Here is a 12,961-nt window from a genome sequence, read left to right on the forward strand (position 1 = left end):
CCTGCTCCTGGACCCCATCCCTGGATCCTTCCAGCCCCAAAGCACACAGTACACAGCTTGCCAAAATGGATTCTAACACTTTATTCAGATAAGAGGTCACAAGCCACAGGACTTTTAAAGTGCGTGAAATTTATTGGCAATGAAGCCGCATGTATACCAGGCTCCCCCAGTCCCCACCACCTTGCCCCATCCATCATGACGTGGTGGGGAGGGGTTGAGACCCATCTTTAAAAGTGGGGGACAGCAGGGACAAAGGACGGGAAACTGGAGGAACAGGAGTATTCATGAACTGAAGCTGGGACAGAAGGAGACTGACCACAGTGATTCTGCTCACTGAGGGAAGGGTAGGGTCAGTCTAGTCTCTCAAAGGCTGGTGAAAAGTTTTTTTTCACCTATTCCTCATGGCCAGCCCCTGGCATTTCAAACAGACCTAACTCCTCCTCTTCATCTTTCTCCGGTTTTCTCCTCTATGAGTAATTTGGAGCCCACAGTCCAGCTTGAGGGTATCCCTGATATGCACAATGAATACAAACCACGGCAGATGCAGATTTCAGGATCATGCTGGGGCCTGGCCTATTTGGGTGGGAAGAGCTTTCTGTCAGGATTTGCTGAGTGCGGGATGCATGTGTGCCCTCCAGTGTGGTGAGTGAGAGCGTGTGAGTGTGTGTGCATGTCTCACACCAAACCCTAAGAGGCAGCTGGGTCAGGGGGAACCCCACTTCTTCCTTCATGGGACAACCAGTGGAGTGGGAAGAAGTGGGGGCTGCGAGTCTCAGAAAGAAGGAAGAAGCCTGCTCCCTACTATAACACTCCCAGGCCAATCTACACCCGCCCACGCCCTTTCTACCCAGCACACTATTCCTTGTTCCCAGCCAGCCTGGCACACCTGCCATGGACACAGGGCAGCTCTTGCTGGCCCCATTCACATGAAATTCTGTGTGAAGCTCGCTCCTCTGCCTCTCCCAGGAGATGAGACAGGACTGGAAGAGAATCTCCCGCTCTCTCTTCTTCCCCCTCCCTCAGGAGTGGGATTTGGGCAGGGACCCTAGAGACCTTAGCCCAAACTCTACCCCAATCTATAGACCTTCTAAAATAAATGGTTAAAGTGCTTTGCTCTGCATGAATCCCAGAGAGGGTGGCACCACAGCCTGGAACAGGTGGTCTACCTGCTTCTTCTCCCACTTCACATACCCTCCACCAGTATGCCCTGCACACGGGATGCCAGCCTAAACACGTGCAATTTAGCCCCTCACCCAACTTGGAACACATATTCCAACTCACCCTTTCCAAACAGCAGGCACTACAGACAGGAAAGCAGATTACACCAATCTTTCTCCTCTCTAGTCCAGGCCTATGCCTGCCTACCCTGAAGAGATAAGCAACACTGGCCGTTGGGCCTTGCCTCTATGGGGAATGGAAGGCCTGAAAACACCTACAAATCCAGCGAGCCAGGGTGCTCACACCTGCCAGGCACACCCCTAATGCTTCTTCAATAGCAGCATAATGCCTGCCTGCAGCTGCTAAGCCAGAACTTTGGAGAGCTGGGCACTGGCGTCTGCTCCCAGGAATCTGAAAACACTTCTCCGTCTATCTCCAGAGTACACAGAGAAGGCTTTCTCAAAGCCTCCTGGGCCCAAGCATAGCAGTTTAACTACTATCATCTGGCTGGTTCTCCCTCTCTGGCCAAGGAAGGATGGCATAGCTTTCCTTCCCCAAGCCTCAAATGCCTGTATTTAGAACCCACACTCTTTCAGTTTGAGCCCTGCCACAAGGGAGGAGGTAGTAAGGTGACCCGTCTACCTCTGAGTTCAGTCTGTGCTGCCTGCCAGGCCTGCCTCTAACCCAGACCACTTGTAGGGTCCAGGGACCACGCTTCACTTAGCCTGTCCTCTCCAGGTCTTCGGATCACAGAGGTTTGCCTGCACCCCAATGACATAGGGACGCCTGATGGGGAAAGCTACAATTACAGGCTAGTGCTTGTGGGGAACTGCCTAAGTTGATTCCTGAGGCCCACAACCTGGGGAGCCGACACGAAATCACATATAAGTCATCTACTCCAGCCTGTGCTCACTTCCTCTGAGGCCAGAGAAAGTCTCCCATTTCTGCAACTCTCTCCTGGGAGACCAAGCCCTAGCTGCCTCTGTCTCCCCTCTCATTGAGACAGTTTTGTGCCCACTTGACATGGCAGAGGCCTCACTACAGAGGGAGTGGGTGGGGGGTTTCTCAGTGTGGGAGACACAGTGCAGGAGACTCGAGCAGCAGTGGTGTGAGCATGAAAGCCAAGACAGTGCCGCTACCATAAATGCTGCCATGGGGCCTGGGAGGGCTAAAGCACGTCGGTCTCCCTCTCGATCCCCACGTACTTGAGAGCATCAGCTTGGCTGTACCTGTCCCAGAGCAGGGAGGAGGAACCAGGTTACTCTCATGACTTTTGTGATTGAAAAGGCGGAGTCCCCTTCCGTTTCACTTCCCCTCCCACTCCTTAACGGCTGTTTACAATGGTCCCACTTCTGAGGCAAGGCACCAGATATCAGAACAAGGGACACAGCCTTGTTCACCGGAAGACTCTCCTCCATCCCCATTACCCTCCCTGAGCCTCCAAATCTATTCCAACGCCTCTCTTTCCAGTTCCGGGGCCACAACCCAAGGACCATTACTGGCACCTCACCTGTAATCAAAGAAGAGCTCTTCGCCAGCTTGAATTGCCCTCTTGGCAAAGATCCCAATCCGATGGTCTCCATTCACCATGACCACTGCAAGCAGGATAAACCCAAGGCTAGGTTCCTACCCAACTCCAAATCAATAACCAGTAGGCTTCTGGGTTGATTTTCTCCAAATTCCCAGTGAAAACATGAATCAAATGGAATTACGAAGTAGTCAATACGGTAGTTGCCTCTATGCTTTTAGATCTGTTATTATGGCAGAAAAATTATCTTTATTATTATTAGTGGGTTTTTTTTTTTTTTTGAGACAGAGTCTTGTTCTGTTGCCCAGGCTGGAGTGCCACGGCAACCTCTTGGCTCACTGCAACCTCCGCCTCCAGGGTTAAGTGATTCTTGTGCCTCAGCCACCTGAGTAGCTGGGACTACAGGTGCATACCACCACGCCCAGCTGATTTTTGTATTTTTAGTAGAGATGGGGTTTCACCATGTTGGCTAGGCTGGTCTTGAACTCCTGGCCTCAAGTCATCCACCTGCCTCGGCCTCCCAAAGTGCTGGGATTACAAGCGTGAGCCACTGCACCCAGCCTATTATTATTTGGTGAGGTGGGTCTCACTATGTTGCTCAGGCTGGTTAAATCATGTTTGTGGGAAAGTGTTTATAATGTATTCGCTGAAAAAAGCAGATTATAAAACTAAGATTGAGAGGGGCCTAAAATGATCCCAGACATTAATCATGATTATCTTTGGACAAAAAATAGCTCAGCTATGGAAGAGGTTCAACAACGGATGGAAATCACATTAAAGAGGCATCCATCGCCCGCCCCACCTCCCAGGTCACTGGGACTCACCTTTGGCATAACAGTTGGGATTCACTGAATGATTTGCAAATCGAATTTTGTTTCCTTTCCGAGTAGCATCCACTACAAAATCTGTATAAAGTAAAGTAAATCAAGGAAAACCATGAGCACGCTGGCAACTCCACAGCTTCTCAGCCTGAATTTAAAATCAATTAAATAGTAACAAACACTTTAGTCTGATGGGAATTTTGAAGCCCAGTGTGCTAACAGAAGCAGAGGAAAGCATGCAGCCTCAGAATTCAGCCTTGTGTGGGAGCTCTCCTTTTGGGTCCTCACTCTTTGAATTATGGATCTTCTCATCTACCGGGCAGGAAGATTTCTCAGGTAAAGGCGCTCAGTGCTCCTATTACGAACAGAACCCAGAAATGGAGGTTCTTCCAAAGCAAGGGCACTGTGGCCTGTGGGATCCCCAAGTATGATCCTGCCCCCTTGCTCTGTGCATCTGCTGGAAGATTTGGAGCTGATCTACACTTGGACTACAGCAAGGACGATCTGGTAGAAAGACCACCTTGGGGCTGGGCGCAGTGGCTCACTCCTGTAATCCCAGCACTTTGGCAGGCCAAGGCTGGTGGATCACTTGAGGCCAGGAGTTCGATACCAGCCTGGCCAACATGGTGAAATCCAGTCTCTACTAAAAATACAAAAAATTAGCTGGGCATGGTGGTGGGTGCTTATAGTCCCAGCTACTCAGGAGGCTGAGGCAGGAGAATCACTTGAACCCAGGAGGCAGAGGCTGCAGTGAGCCAAGATCGTGCCACTGCACTTCAGCCCGGGCAACAGAGCAAGACTCCGTCTCAAAAAAAAGGAAAAAAAAAAAAAAAGACTACCTTGGAACAAGACAAAGAGACTTCATACCATTATTGAGGTTGAAGAGGAAGCTGGACATGTATTTGTCATAGACCTTTCCGCGACGATCAGCCTCGTCCTGAGAAATGAGCTAGAGAGATAGACAAATAACAAATAGGAGTATCAGGCTGCCTGCTCAGGGCACGGTATCCTGTCCCCAGAAAGGGCTGGGTGGTATCTCACATGGGTGCTTACTGAGTATCACGATGCGAATCATAAGAGAGCAAGCTCAAGTTATGCTGTTCCAATTCCCACCCAGGCCAACTAGTTTGAAGGCTGAAGACAGCCCCTCATCTCGTGTCTGGAGTTGCCAAAGAGTTGAACAGTGGTTTCAGTACTGCAAACGGTTCTGTGGGATCTCCCCAAGAGGCCATGTGAGAACACAGCTGAGTTATTTAGAGATTAATTCAAAGAAGCCTGGCCCACAGAAAATCAGAGTTTCTCATCAGTCTCCCCCGAGTAAGAATGTGGGCCAAAACTATAGCACTCACCTCACCACAGTATTCAGAAATGAATTCATTCTTCTGCACAGACTCCTTTATGAAGGTGCCCCATCCAGCCACATCCGAGGGGGCCAGCAGCAGGTGCTGGGGAAGAGGGGGCCAAGTCTCAGACTACAGGGTGTGCATGAGTAGGGGGTGTGTGCTGGATGTGCACGTGTGTGGTGGGGGTGGGGTGGAAAGAACCAGTAACTGTTAAGAGGATCTGAAAGCAGAAAAAGGTCTAAGCCATTCTGTTCTGCTTGGGGGAGAAAAGAAAATGGGAAGTGGTGATGAATGGAAATAGGATATCTCTTCCCCTATCCATGGAGCCCTCCTGGGCCTTAGTCTGGAGGAATTCACTGCGATGTGTGAGGTAAACATAGACGTCACCAAAGGTGCATACACCTCTCAGCTCCTTTTTGTCTGGCCAGTTCAAGGAACCACTTTTCTTTCTCTTTTGGAGATGGAATCTTGCTCTGTCCCAGGCTGGAGTGCAGTGAGGTGATCTCGGCTCACTGCAACCTCTACCTTCTGGGTTCAAGCGATTCTCCTACCTCAGCCTTCTAAGTAGCTGAGATTACAGGTGTGCACCACCATGCCTGGCTAATTTTTATATTTTTAGTAGAGACAGGGTTTCACCATGTTGGCCAGGCTGTTCTCAAACTCTTGACCTCATGAATCGCCAGCCTTGGCCTCCCAAAGTGCTGGGATTACAGGTGTGAGCCACCTCACCTGGCCAGGAACCACTTTTCTAAACCCTACTGGGACTGAAGCCTTTATTAATTCAGTAAATATGTGTCTTTTAGGATTTATCAAGCACTTTCACATATAAAGCCTCAAAAGAACCAGTGGAAAGAGAATGCTTGGGACCATTCCTTCCTTCCTCCTCCATTTTATCTCGTGTGGGGTCCTAAGGAAAGGCCTCACCTTCTTGAGGCCACGCTGGATGCTGCAGTTTTTACAGGAAACCACCTTGCAGTCCCAGTGCTCTGAGGCCCCACAGGTGAGACACAGGTCAGGGTCACATTCTCGCACTGCCAGATAGCAAGGACATTGCTTGGTATTGCACTGAGTCTTACAGCGACAGCCAGGGAAACGATTCTGACCTGGGAAGGGAAAACAGGTAAGTCTTAGAAGGGAAATAAGCTAATACGCTAATACTGGGGCTTGTGGTTGACTCAAGGGACAGCAAAGGAGTAATTTTTTTGTGTTCAAGGATGTTTGGCAAAATAAGAGGAAGCTCCCTTCCCAATAATCAAATACACAAGTTTTGTCCATAGAAAACCGAGTGCTTCAAACATTCATGCCTTTGAGTAAAAAAAGCAGGTATGGTCAGGCATGGTGGCTCATGCCTGTAATCCCAGCACTTTGGGAGGCCAAGGCAGGAGAATCACCTGAGCCCAGGAGTTCAAGACCAGGCTGGGCAACATAGGGAGACTCTGTCTCCACAAAAAATTTTTAAAAAATAGCCAGGTGTAATGGCACCTGACTGCAGTCCCAGCCTTGACGGATGTGGGGGGATGAATTGCTTGAGCCAGGGAGGTTGAGGCTGCAGTGAGCCATAATTGTGCCACTGCTCTCCATCCTGAGCAACAGAGCTGAGATCCTGTCTCAAAAAAATTAAAAAAATAAAAAAAGGCCGGGCGCGGTGGCTCAAGCCTGTAATCCTAGCACTTTGGGAGGCCGAGACGGGCGGATCACGAGGTCAGGAGATCAAGACCATCCTGGCTAACACGGTGAAACCCCGTCTCTACTAAAAATACAAAAAATTAGCCGGGCGAGGTGGCGGGCGCCTGTAGTCCCAGCTACACGGGAGGCTGAGGCAGGAGAATGGCGTAAACCCGGGAGGCGGAGCTTGCAGTGAGCTGAGATCCGGCCACTGCACTCCAGCCCGGGCGACAGAGCGAGACTCCGTCTCAACAACAACAACAAAAAAATAAATAAAATAAAAAATAAAAAAAATTAAAAAAAGCAGGTATAATAATAAGAAAAAAGCAGGTATAATAATAAGTGTCCCCTAGAGATTTCCCCAACAAACTTCTCCCTCCCGCTGAGGTGGAGAGTACCCCAGAGAAAATGAAATCAGTGCTTTTCACTGGTAAAATGTCACCATCAAAACAAGTATCATTTTGAGAACAGAATGCATCCGTTCTGTGCCATCCTTCTCCACCCACTGCCCAACCCAGCACAACCACTTCTCTGCTGCGGCTAAGATCACTATCTGCTATGGGTTAGGAGGTATTTCCTCCAGCAAAACCGCCTGGGCACCAAGTTCTGCAAGCTCTGGGGACTGCCATCAAACTGCTCAGCTTTGAGTTGGGAAGGGCATAGTGGGATAAGAAGTGAAAGATAAGTACCCGGATGTCTCTGCTGACATCCAGGCCCCGTCTTCTACCTGATATTAAAACTCCAGCTATTAAATGAAAATAGACATACACAGAATCACAAACAGAATATATCTGAATTAAAAAAAAATTTAAACAGTATCCAGAAAAGGGAAACTGGGGCTGTAACTTAAAAAAAAAAAGAATCTCACATTTCTTTTCTTTTTGAGACAGAGTCTCGTCCTGTTGCCCAGGCTGGAGTGCAGTGGCACAATCTTGGCTCACTGCAGCCTCTGCCCCCTGGGTTCAAGCGATTCTTGTGCCTCAGCCTCCCAAGTAGCTGGGACTACAGGCATGCACCACCATGTCTGGCTAATTTTTGTATTTTTAGTAGAGATGGGGTTTTGCCATGTTGGCCAGGCTGGTCTTGACTCCTGACCTCAAGTGATCTGCCCGCCCAAAGTGCTGGGATTATAGGCAAGAGCCACCACGCCTGGCCTAATTTTTTTTATTTTTAGTAGAGATGGGGTTTTGCCATGTTGGCCAGGCTAGTGTTGAACTCCTGACCTCAGGTGATCTGCCCACCCAAAATGCTGGGATTACAGGCGTGAGTGGCTGTGCCTGCTGGCCCCCCTCATTTCTTAATTCTCCCCTAGAAGACAAAGTTGGGAAGGTATCTGATTTCTGCTTTTACAATCATGAACCTAAACGTTTTCCAGAAATGACTCTTGCAGATCTCATGCACTTATTTCATTTGTAGAATCCCTAAAACACAGCAAAGAGACTATCAGAAGGCTCATAAGTAGTAAAGGGCACAGGAATGGGGCAAGCCTAGGGCACACTGGTGCCGACTGTTTTGGTAGACTATAGGGAAGACGCAGCACACTTACAGTCTGGGTTGCACTGGCAGAACTTCTCACAGAAATTCTGAGTCATGATGCAGGGGCAGGTGCTGTCACAGGGGCGGTCTGGGTGGTCACAGGGTTGGTAGTTGTACACTTGTGTGGAAGAGTTATCTAGGAGAGAGAACAGAGGAAGACGCTGCTGTGACCGTACGCTCCAGCTATCTTCCCTCCCAAGTGTCCAGCTGCCCTGATTCAGAGGAGGCTGGTCCTAACAATCTTCTTGGACACACATTTAGCACCTGAAGTGAGAAGACAGGGATGACTGTTATTCATAACCTGCAATGGGGTGGTCTGCTTTGTGGGGAGGATGTGGAGATGCTACAGAGAAGTATCTAGAAGTGGTGTCAGCTTCTTCCTTTGATAGGTGATAGGGAAGCTATTCTAAACATTAAATGAGGTCTGGAACCTAGCAAATGGCACACTAGAAAAGTCACAGACTGGCCAGGCACAGTGGCTCATGCCTGTAATCCCAGCACTTTGCGAGGCCAAGGCAGGTGGATCATTTGAGGTCAGGAGTTTGAGACCAGCCGGGCCAACATGGTGAAACCCCATCTCTACTAAAAATACAAAAATTAGCCGGGAGTGGTGGTACATGCCTGTAATCCCAGCTACTCGGGAAGCTGAGGCAGGAGAATTGCTTGAACCTGGGAGGCGGAGGTTGCAGTGAGCCGAGATTGTGCCACTGCACTCCAGCCTGGGTGACACAGCAAGGCTCCATCTCAAAAAAAAAGAAAAATCACCGATCACAAGGCCCCTAATGCTACCTCCTAAGAGGTCTTCTCAGTTGCAGTGAGAGGCTGAGCTGTTCTCAGTTGCTGCAGAGAATTCTGCAATCTGCGGAAGTGGCACAGGGTCAACAAGTGCAGCTGTGGGGTAGGGTGATGACCATAGGGTGAAGCCTCCAACTGAACTGCTGAAGAATGCCCTGGTAGAACTTACCTTTCTTCAGCTGAATCTTCCTGCAGTGTGCAGCCCACAATCTGAAAAAGACAGGAAGAATAAGTCTCAGTCACGGCTCTAGGGAGCTCTGTAAATGCAGGTAAATGACAACGTGACTTGCTCTGAGGGACTGTGTTTGATGACTGGGGAGTATCTTCCCAAACCCCTCAACAAGACGACTTTGGTACACAGAAGCAAGAGTCCAGCCTAAATCCAGCTGGCCTGTGCTACAAGATTTAAACTTAAACACACCCCTCCCAAAAGACCAAATAACATAAAAGAACACAACACAGAAACAAAAGAAAGCCCAAGCCTATCGGTCTATTATAGAGCTATTGTTTGTCTCCCCATCTCTCCCTTTGTCTTTGTGGAGGTGGAGATATGGGGGAGTTTCAAGATGGGGAGGTGGGAAGGCCTTTCAGGAATCTTCTCCCAAAGAACTGAAAGGGAGGAGTCACAGGGATTTCCTTCTGTATCTAGAAGTGGTGTCAGCTCCTTCCTCTGATAGGTGATAGTCATTAGGGAACAGAGCCAGGGTACACAATTTTTTTAAAAAAACTTCTAACCTAAGTAAAGGCTAGCTAGAAGACAGTGTTATTATGTAACTCAGAAAAACAACACAAACCAAACAAATAAATAAACTCTGGTCAGAGTTGAGAAATGGGTAAGGTGGTAACTAAACCAACAAGGAGAAATGGCTTCGGAGTGGAGCCATGAAGCCAGCTCATGTCCTATTGGCCAGGAGCTTAAACAGAAAAACAGCCAGTTATGTCATGGTCCACAGCACCTGGGGACAAGCAGAGGGCTGATCCAAGGCACAGACCCTTGGGGAGCACTCAGGAGGCTGGCTCTCAGTCATGTGATGCCAAGCTGATGGGCTTACACAGCCTGTGTGGTTGCTAAAGAGGGAGGCAGATGGGAACTCCAAGGGGAGGTCAGAGCACAGGGAACAGCCTGGCTGTAAAACAAAACACTTTGTCCAACCCTTGCCTGTGCTTTCTTTTCTTCTTCTGTGAGGGGTTCATGAGCTCATCTGTTGGCAGCTTCAGGATAAGTGATTCTTTGACTGCAAACTGAAAGACCTGGAAGAGAAATCCAACAGGGCCTGTCACTCCTCGAGCAAGGGGGTCAGGTAAGTGGCCCAACTGGGTGCTGGTCTTGGGAGGGTTCTGAGGAACCCTCAGAACAAGAGGCTGACTGAGCCTCTTGTCAGTCAGGGAGAGACAGAGTGCCATTGGGAGATTGGGTCACTGGCTCTGAAGTTCATTCCTAATTATTTATCCTGACTCAGGAAAGGAGAAATACTGAGCACAGTAACACACCCCTGGCCAGAAGCTGTCACCTACTCTTTCTACCAAGCCACGGGTAGAAGAGCGGGCTGATTGTGACCAATAGTATCTTCTTTTTAGGAAGGGTAACTCTGTGCCTTGTGTAACTGAGTGTAAGGCAGGACAGGACAGAACAGGAATGGTTTCAGTGGGCTAAATATTAGCTCCCTCTGTTGGTACAAATATGCCAGAGCTTTGGCCATTTCAATAGGATGCGTTTTTTCTCTTAAAGCACTGGTTTTTAGTTTTTCCTTTTCTTTGTTGGGGCTATTGGCCCTTTGGGGGGATCTTTGAAAACTGTAAATATTCTCAGGAAAATACAGACAAGAATATTTTTGCATACAAATCCATAGATGGTTACATTGAGAACCTGTGACTCAGGGAAATAGGTATGAGCTCCAAAATGAAAGCAAAGGGCACTTCAGCTTATGGTTCTTTTTTTTTTTTTTTTTTAGAGAGAGGGTCTCACACTCTTGGCCAGGTTAGAGTGCAGTGGTGCCATCATAGCTCACTGTAGTCTAGAACTCCTGGGCTCAAGCCATCTTCCCACCTCAGCCTCCTGAGTACTAGGACTACAGGTGCATGGCTTTTTGTTTTGTTTTGTTTTGTAGAGACAGGGTCTCACTTTGTTGCCCACACTGGTCCTGAAATCCTGGCTTCAAGCGATCCTCCCACCATGGCTTCCCAAAGCACTGGAATTCTAGGTGTGAGCCACCTCGCCCAGTCCATGGTTCTATTAATTGTTCTCAGTACAGGAAACATGAAGTAGAGGCCACAGAGTCTCCTCTCAGAAGCTAGGAAGCCAAAGCACTGGGGTTCCTTTCCTATTGGACATGCTGGCCCTGACACCTGCCTCCCTGTCCCTGTTCTTCAGTCTGTCTTCTCACTGTGGTCTTTTCCTGTATCCGGAGCATCAGTGGCTGCTGTCAACTATGTTTCTCGTGATGGTATGAGTGAGAAGGGTGAGGTCCAGGCCTAGCTATTGGGGGTGATAATTAGAAAATCCAGTGATGGCCAAAATCTAGTGGTGGCTCGCATCTTAATTCCAGCACTTTGGAAGGCTGAGGCAGGTGGATGGCTTGAGCCTAAGTTCAAGATCAGCCTGGGCAACATGGTGAAACCCCACCTCTACAAAAAATTTAAGAATTAGCTGGGCTTGGGAGGCTGAGGTGGGTCGATCACGTGAAGTCAGGAGTCTGAGACCAGCCTGGCCAACATGGTGAAACCCCATCTCTACTAAAAAAAATACAAAAATGGCCAAGCACGTTGGCTTACGCCTGTAATCCCCGCACTTTGGGAGGCCGAGGCGGGTGGATCACCTGAGGTCAGGAACTTGAGAGTAGCCTGGCCAACATGGTGAAACCCCGTCTCTACTAAAAATACAAAATTAGCTGGGCGTGGTGGTGCATGCCTATAATCACAGCTACTTGGGAGGCTGTGGCAGGAGAATCACTTGAACCTGGGAGGCGGAGGCTGCAGTGAGCTGAGATCGCGCCATTGCACTCCAGCCTGGGCAACAGACCGAGACTCCGTCTCAAAAAAATAAAACAACAACAAAAAAATTAGCTGGTTGTGGTGGTAGACACCTGTAATCTCAGCTACTTGGGAGGATGAGGCAGAAGAATCACTTGAACTTGGGAGGCGGAAGTTGCAGTAAGCCAAGATTATGCCACTGCACTCCCACCTGGGCAACAGAGCGAGATTCTGTCTCAAAAAACAACAACAACAACAACAACAAAAAACCAAATTAGCTGGGCATAGTGGCCTGCACCTGTAGTCCCTGCTACTTGGTTGGCTAAGGGGAGAGGATTGCTTGAACCCAGGAGGCAGAGGTTGCAGTGAGCTATGATCATGCCACTGCACTCCAGCCTGGGTGACAGAGCGAAACCCTGTCTCAAAGACAAAATGAAGAGAATCTAGTGATAGAAAATGTGGAGAATAAAATGACTGAGGAGGCTGGAGGAGTGGTGGAGGGAGCGGCAGCTGCAGCAGTATGTGCGCTAAAAGAGCCACAGAAAGACCTGGGAGTCCCTTCTAAGAAAGGGGTACACATTTAGAAAGGAGACCGGAGCCAAAAAAAAGAAATAAAAGAGTACAGGACCCAGAAGCATTAAATAGAGGCCAGACAGAAATGAGCATTCAGCAAGGAGGAGGCGGGTCCCCAAACATCATTAGGCCTGGCACTTGCAGAAGGACCATGTTTGGGAAACTCACAGATGCACAGGCTCATCAGGGACTGAACTTAAGACAACTTCTCTCCAGACACACAGCCTAATAAGATGGCAAAGGGCTGGACACAGCAACACGTGAAAGGAGGGGCCCATTTGTTCTGCTGCTTTCAGATGGTACCTGCTTGCACGTCTTAGTCCCTAGAAGCCTGGCTATTGAACAGAAGTTGTTGAAATAGGTGCCATGGAAGACTCGAAAAAGAGATTCTTCAGCCCCAGTCCATTCCACAGGCTCCGAGGGTGCTTCCACTACACAGAGCTGAGGTGGGGCTGGACTGGCCTTCTGTTTTGTGGGAGTCTGACAGCGAGAGTTAGCCTCTGAGAAGGGAAGAAATAACAGAATCAGAAGAAGGTACAATGCAGTTGTCATCAGTAGTTTGTCACAAACTC

The 12,961-nt window shown here is 48.9% G+C and overlaps 1 protein-coding gene across 5 annotated transcripts in view; it reads right to left on the reverse strand.

The window, feature by feature from the left end:
• Positions 1-66: 66 nt before the first annotated feature.
• Positions 67-12,961, reverse strand: part of EZH1 (enhancer of zeste 1 polycomb repressive complex 2 subunit) — a 45,384-nt gene continuing 32,489 nt past the window's right edge. For all 5 annotated transcript variants that reach the window (XM_065531613.1, XM_074019677.1, XM_005584274.4 and 2 more), the window contains 10 exons: positions 12,693-12,889; positions 10,006-10,097; positions 9,016-9,056; positions 8,062-8,187; positions 5,775-5,953; positions 4,857-4,952; positions 4,375-4,456; positions 3,511-3,591; positions 2,669-2,753; positions 67-2,387 (listed from right to left, as the gene is read on the reverse strand). In XM_065531613.1, the coding sequence (XP_065387685.1) occupies positions 2,327-2,387; positions 2,669-2,753; positions 3,511-3,591; positions 4,375-4,456; positions 4,857-4,952; positions 5,775-5,953; positions 8,062-8,187; positions 9,016-9,056; positions 10,006-10,097; positions 12,693-12,889 (1,040 nt within the window). In that variant the 3' untranslated portion in view covers positions 67-2,326. The remainder of the gene's footprint in view (positions 2,388-2,668; positions 2,754-3,510; positions 3,592-4,374; positions 4,457-4,856; positions 4,953-5,774; positions 5,954-8,061; positions 8,188-9,015; positions 9,057-10,005; positions 10,098-12,692; positions 12,890-12,961) is intronic.

Source organism: Macaca fascicularis, chromosome 16, assembly GCF_037993035.2.
Source record: "Macaca fascicularis isolate 582-1 chromosome 16, T2T-MFA8v1.1".
Lineage (NCBI taxonomy): Eukaryota > Metazoa > Chordata > Mammalia > Primates > Cercopithecidae > Macaca > Macaca fascicularis.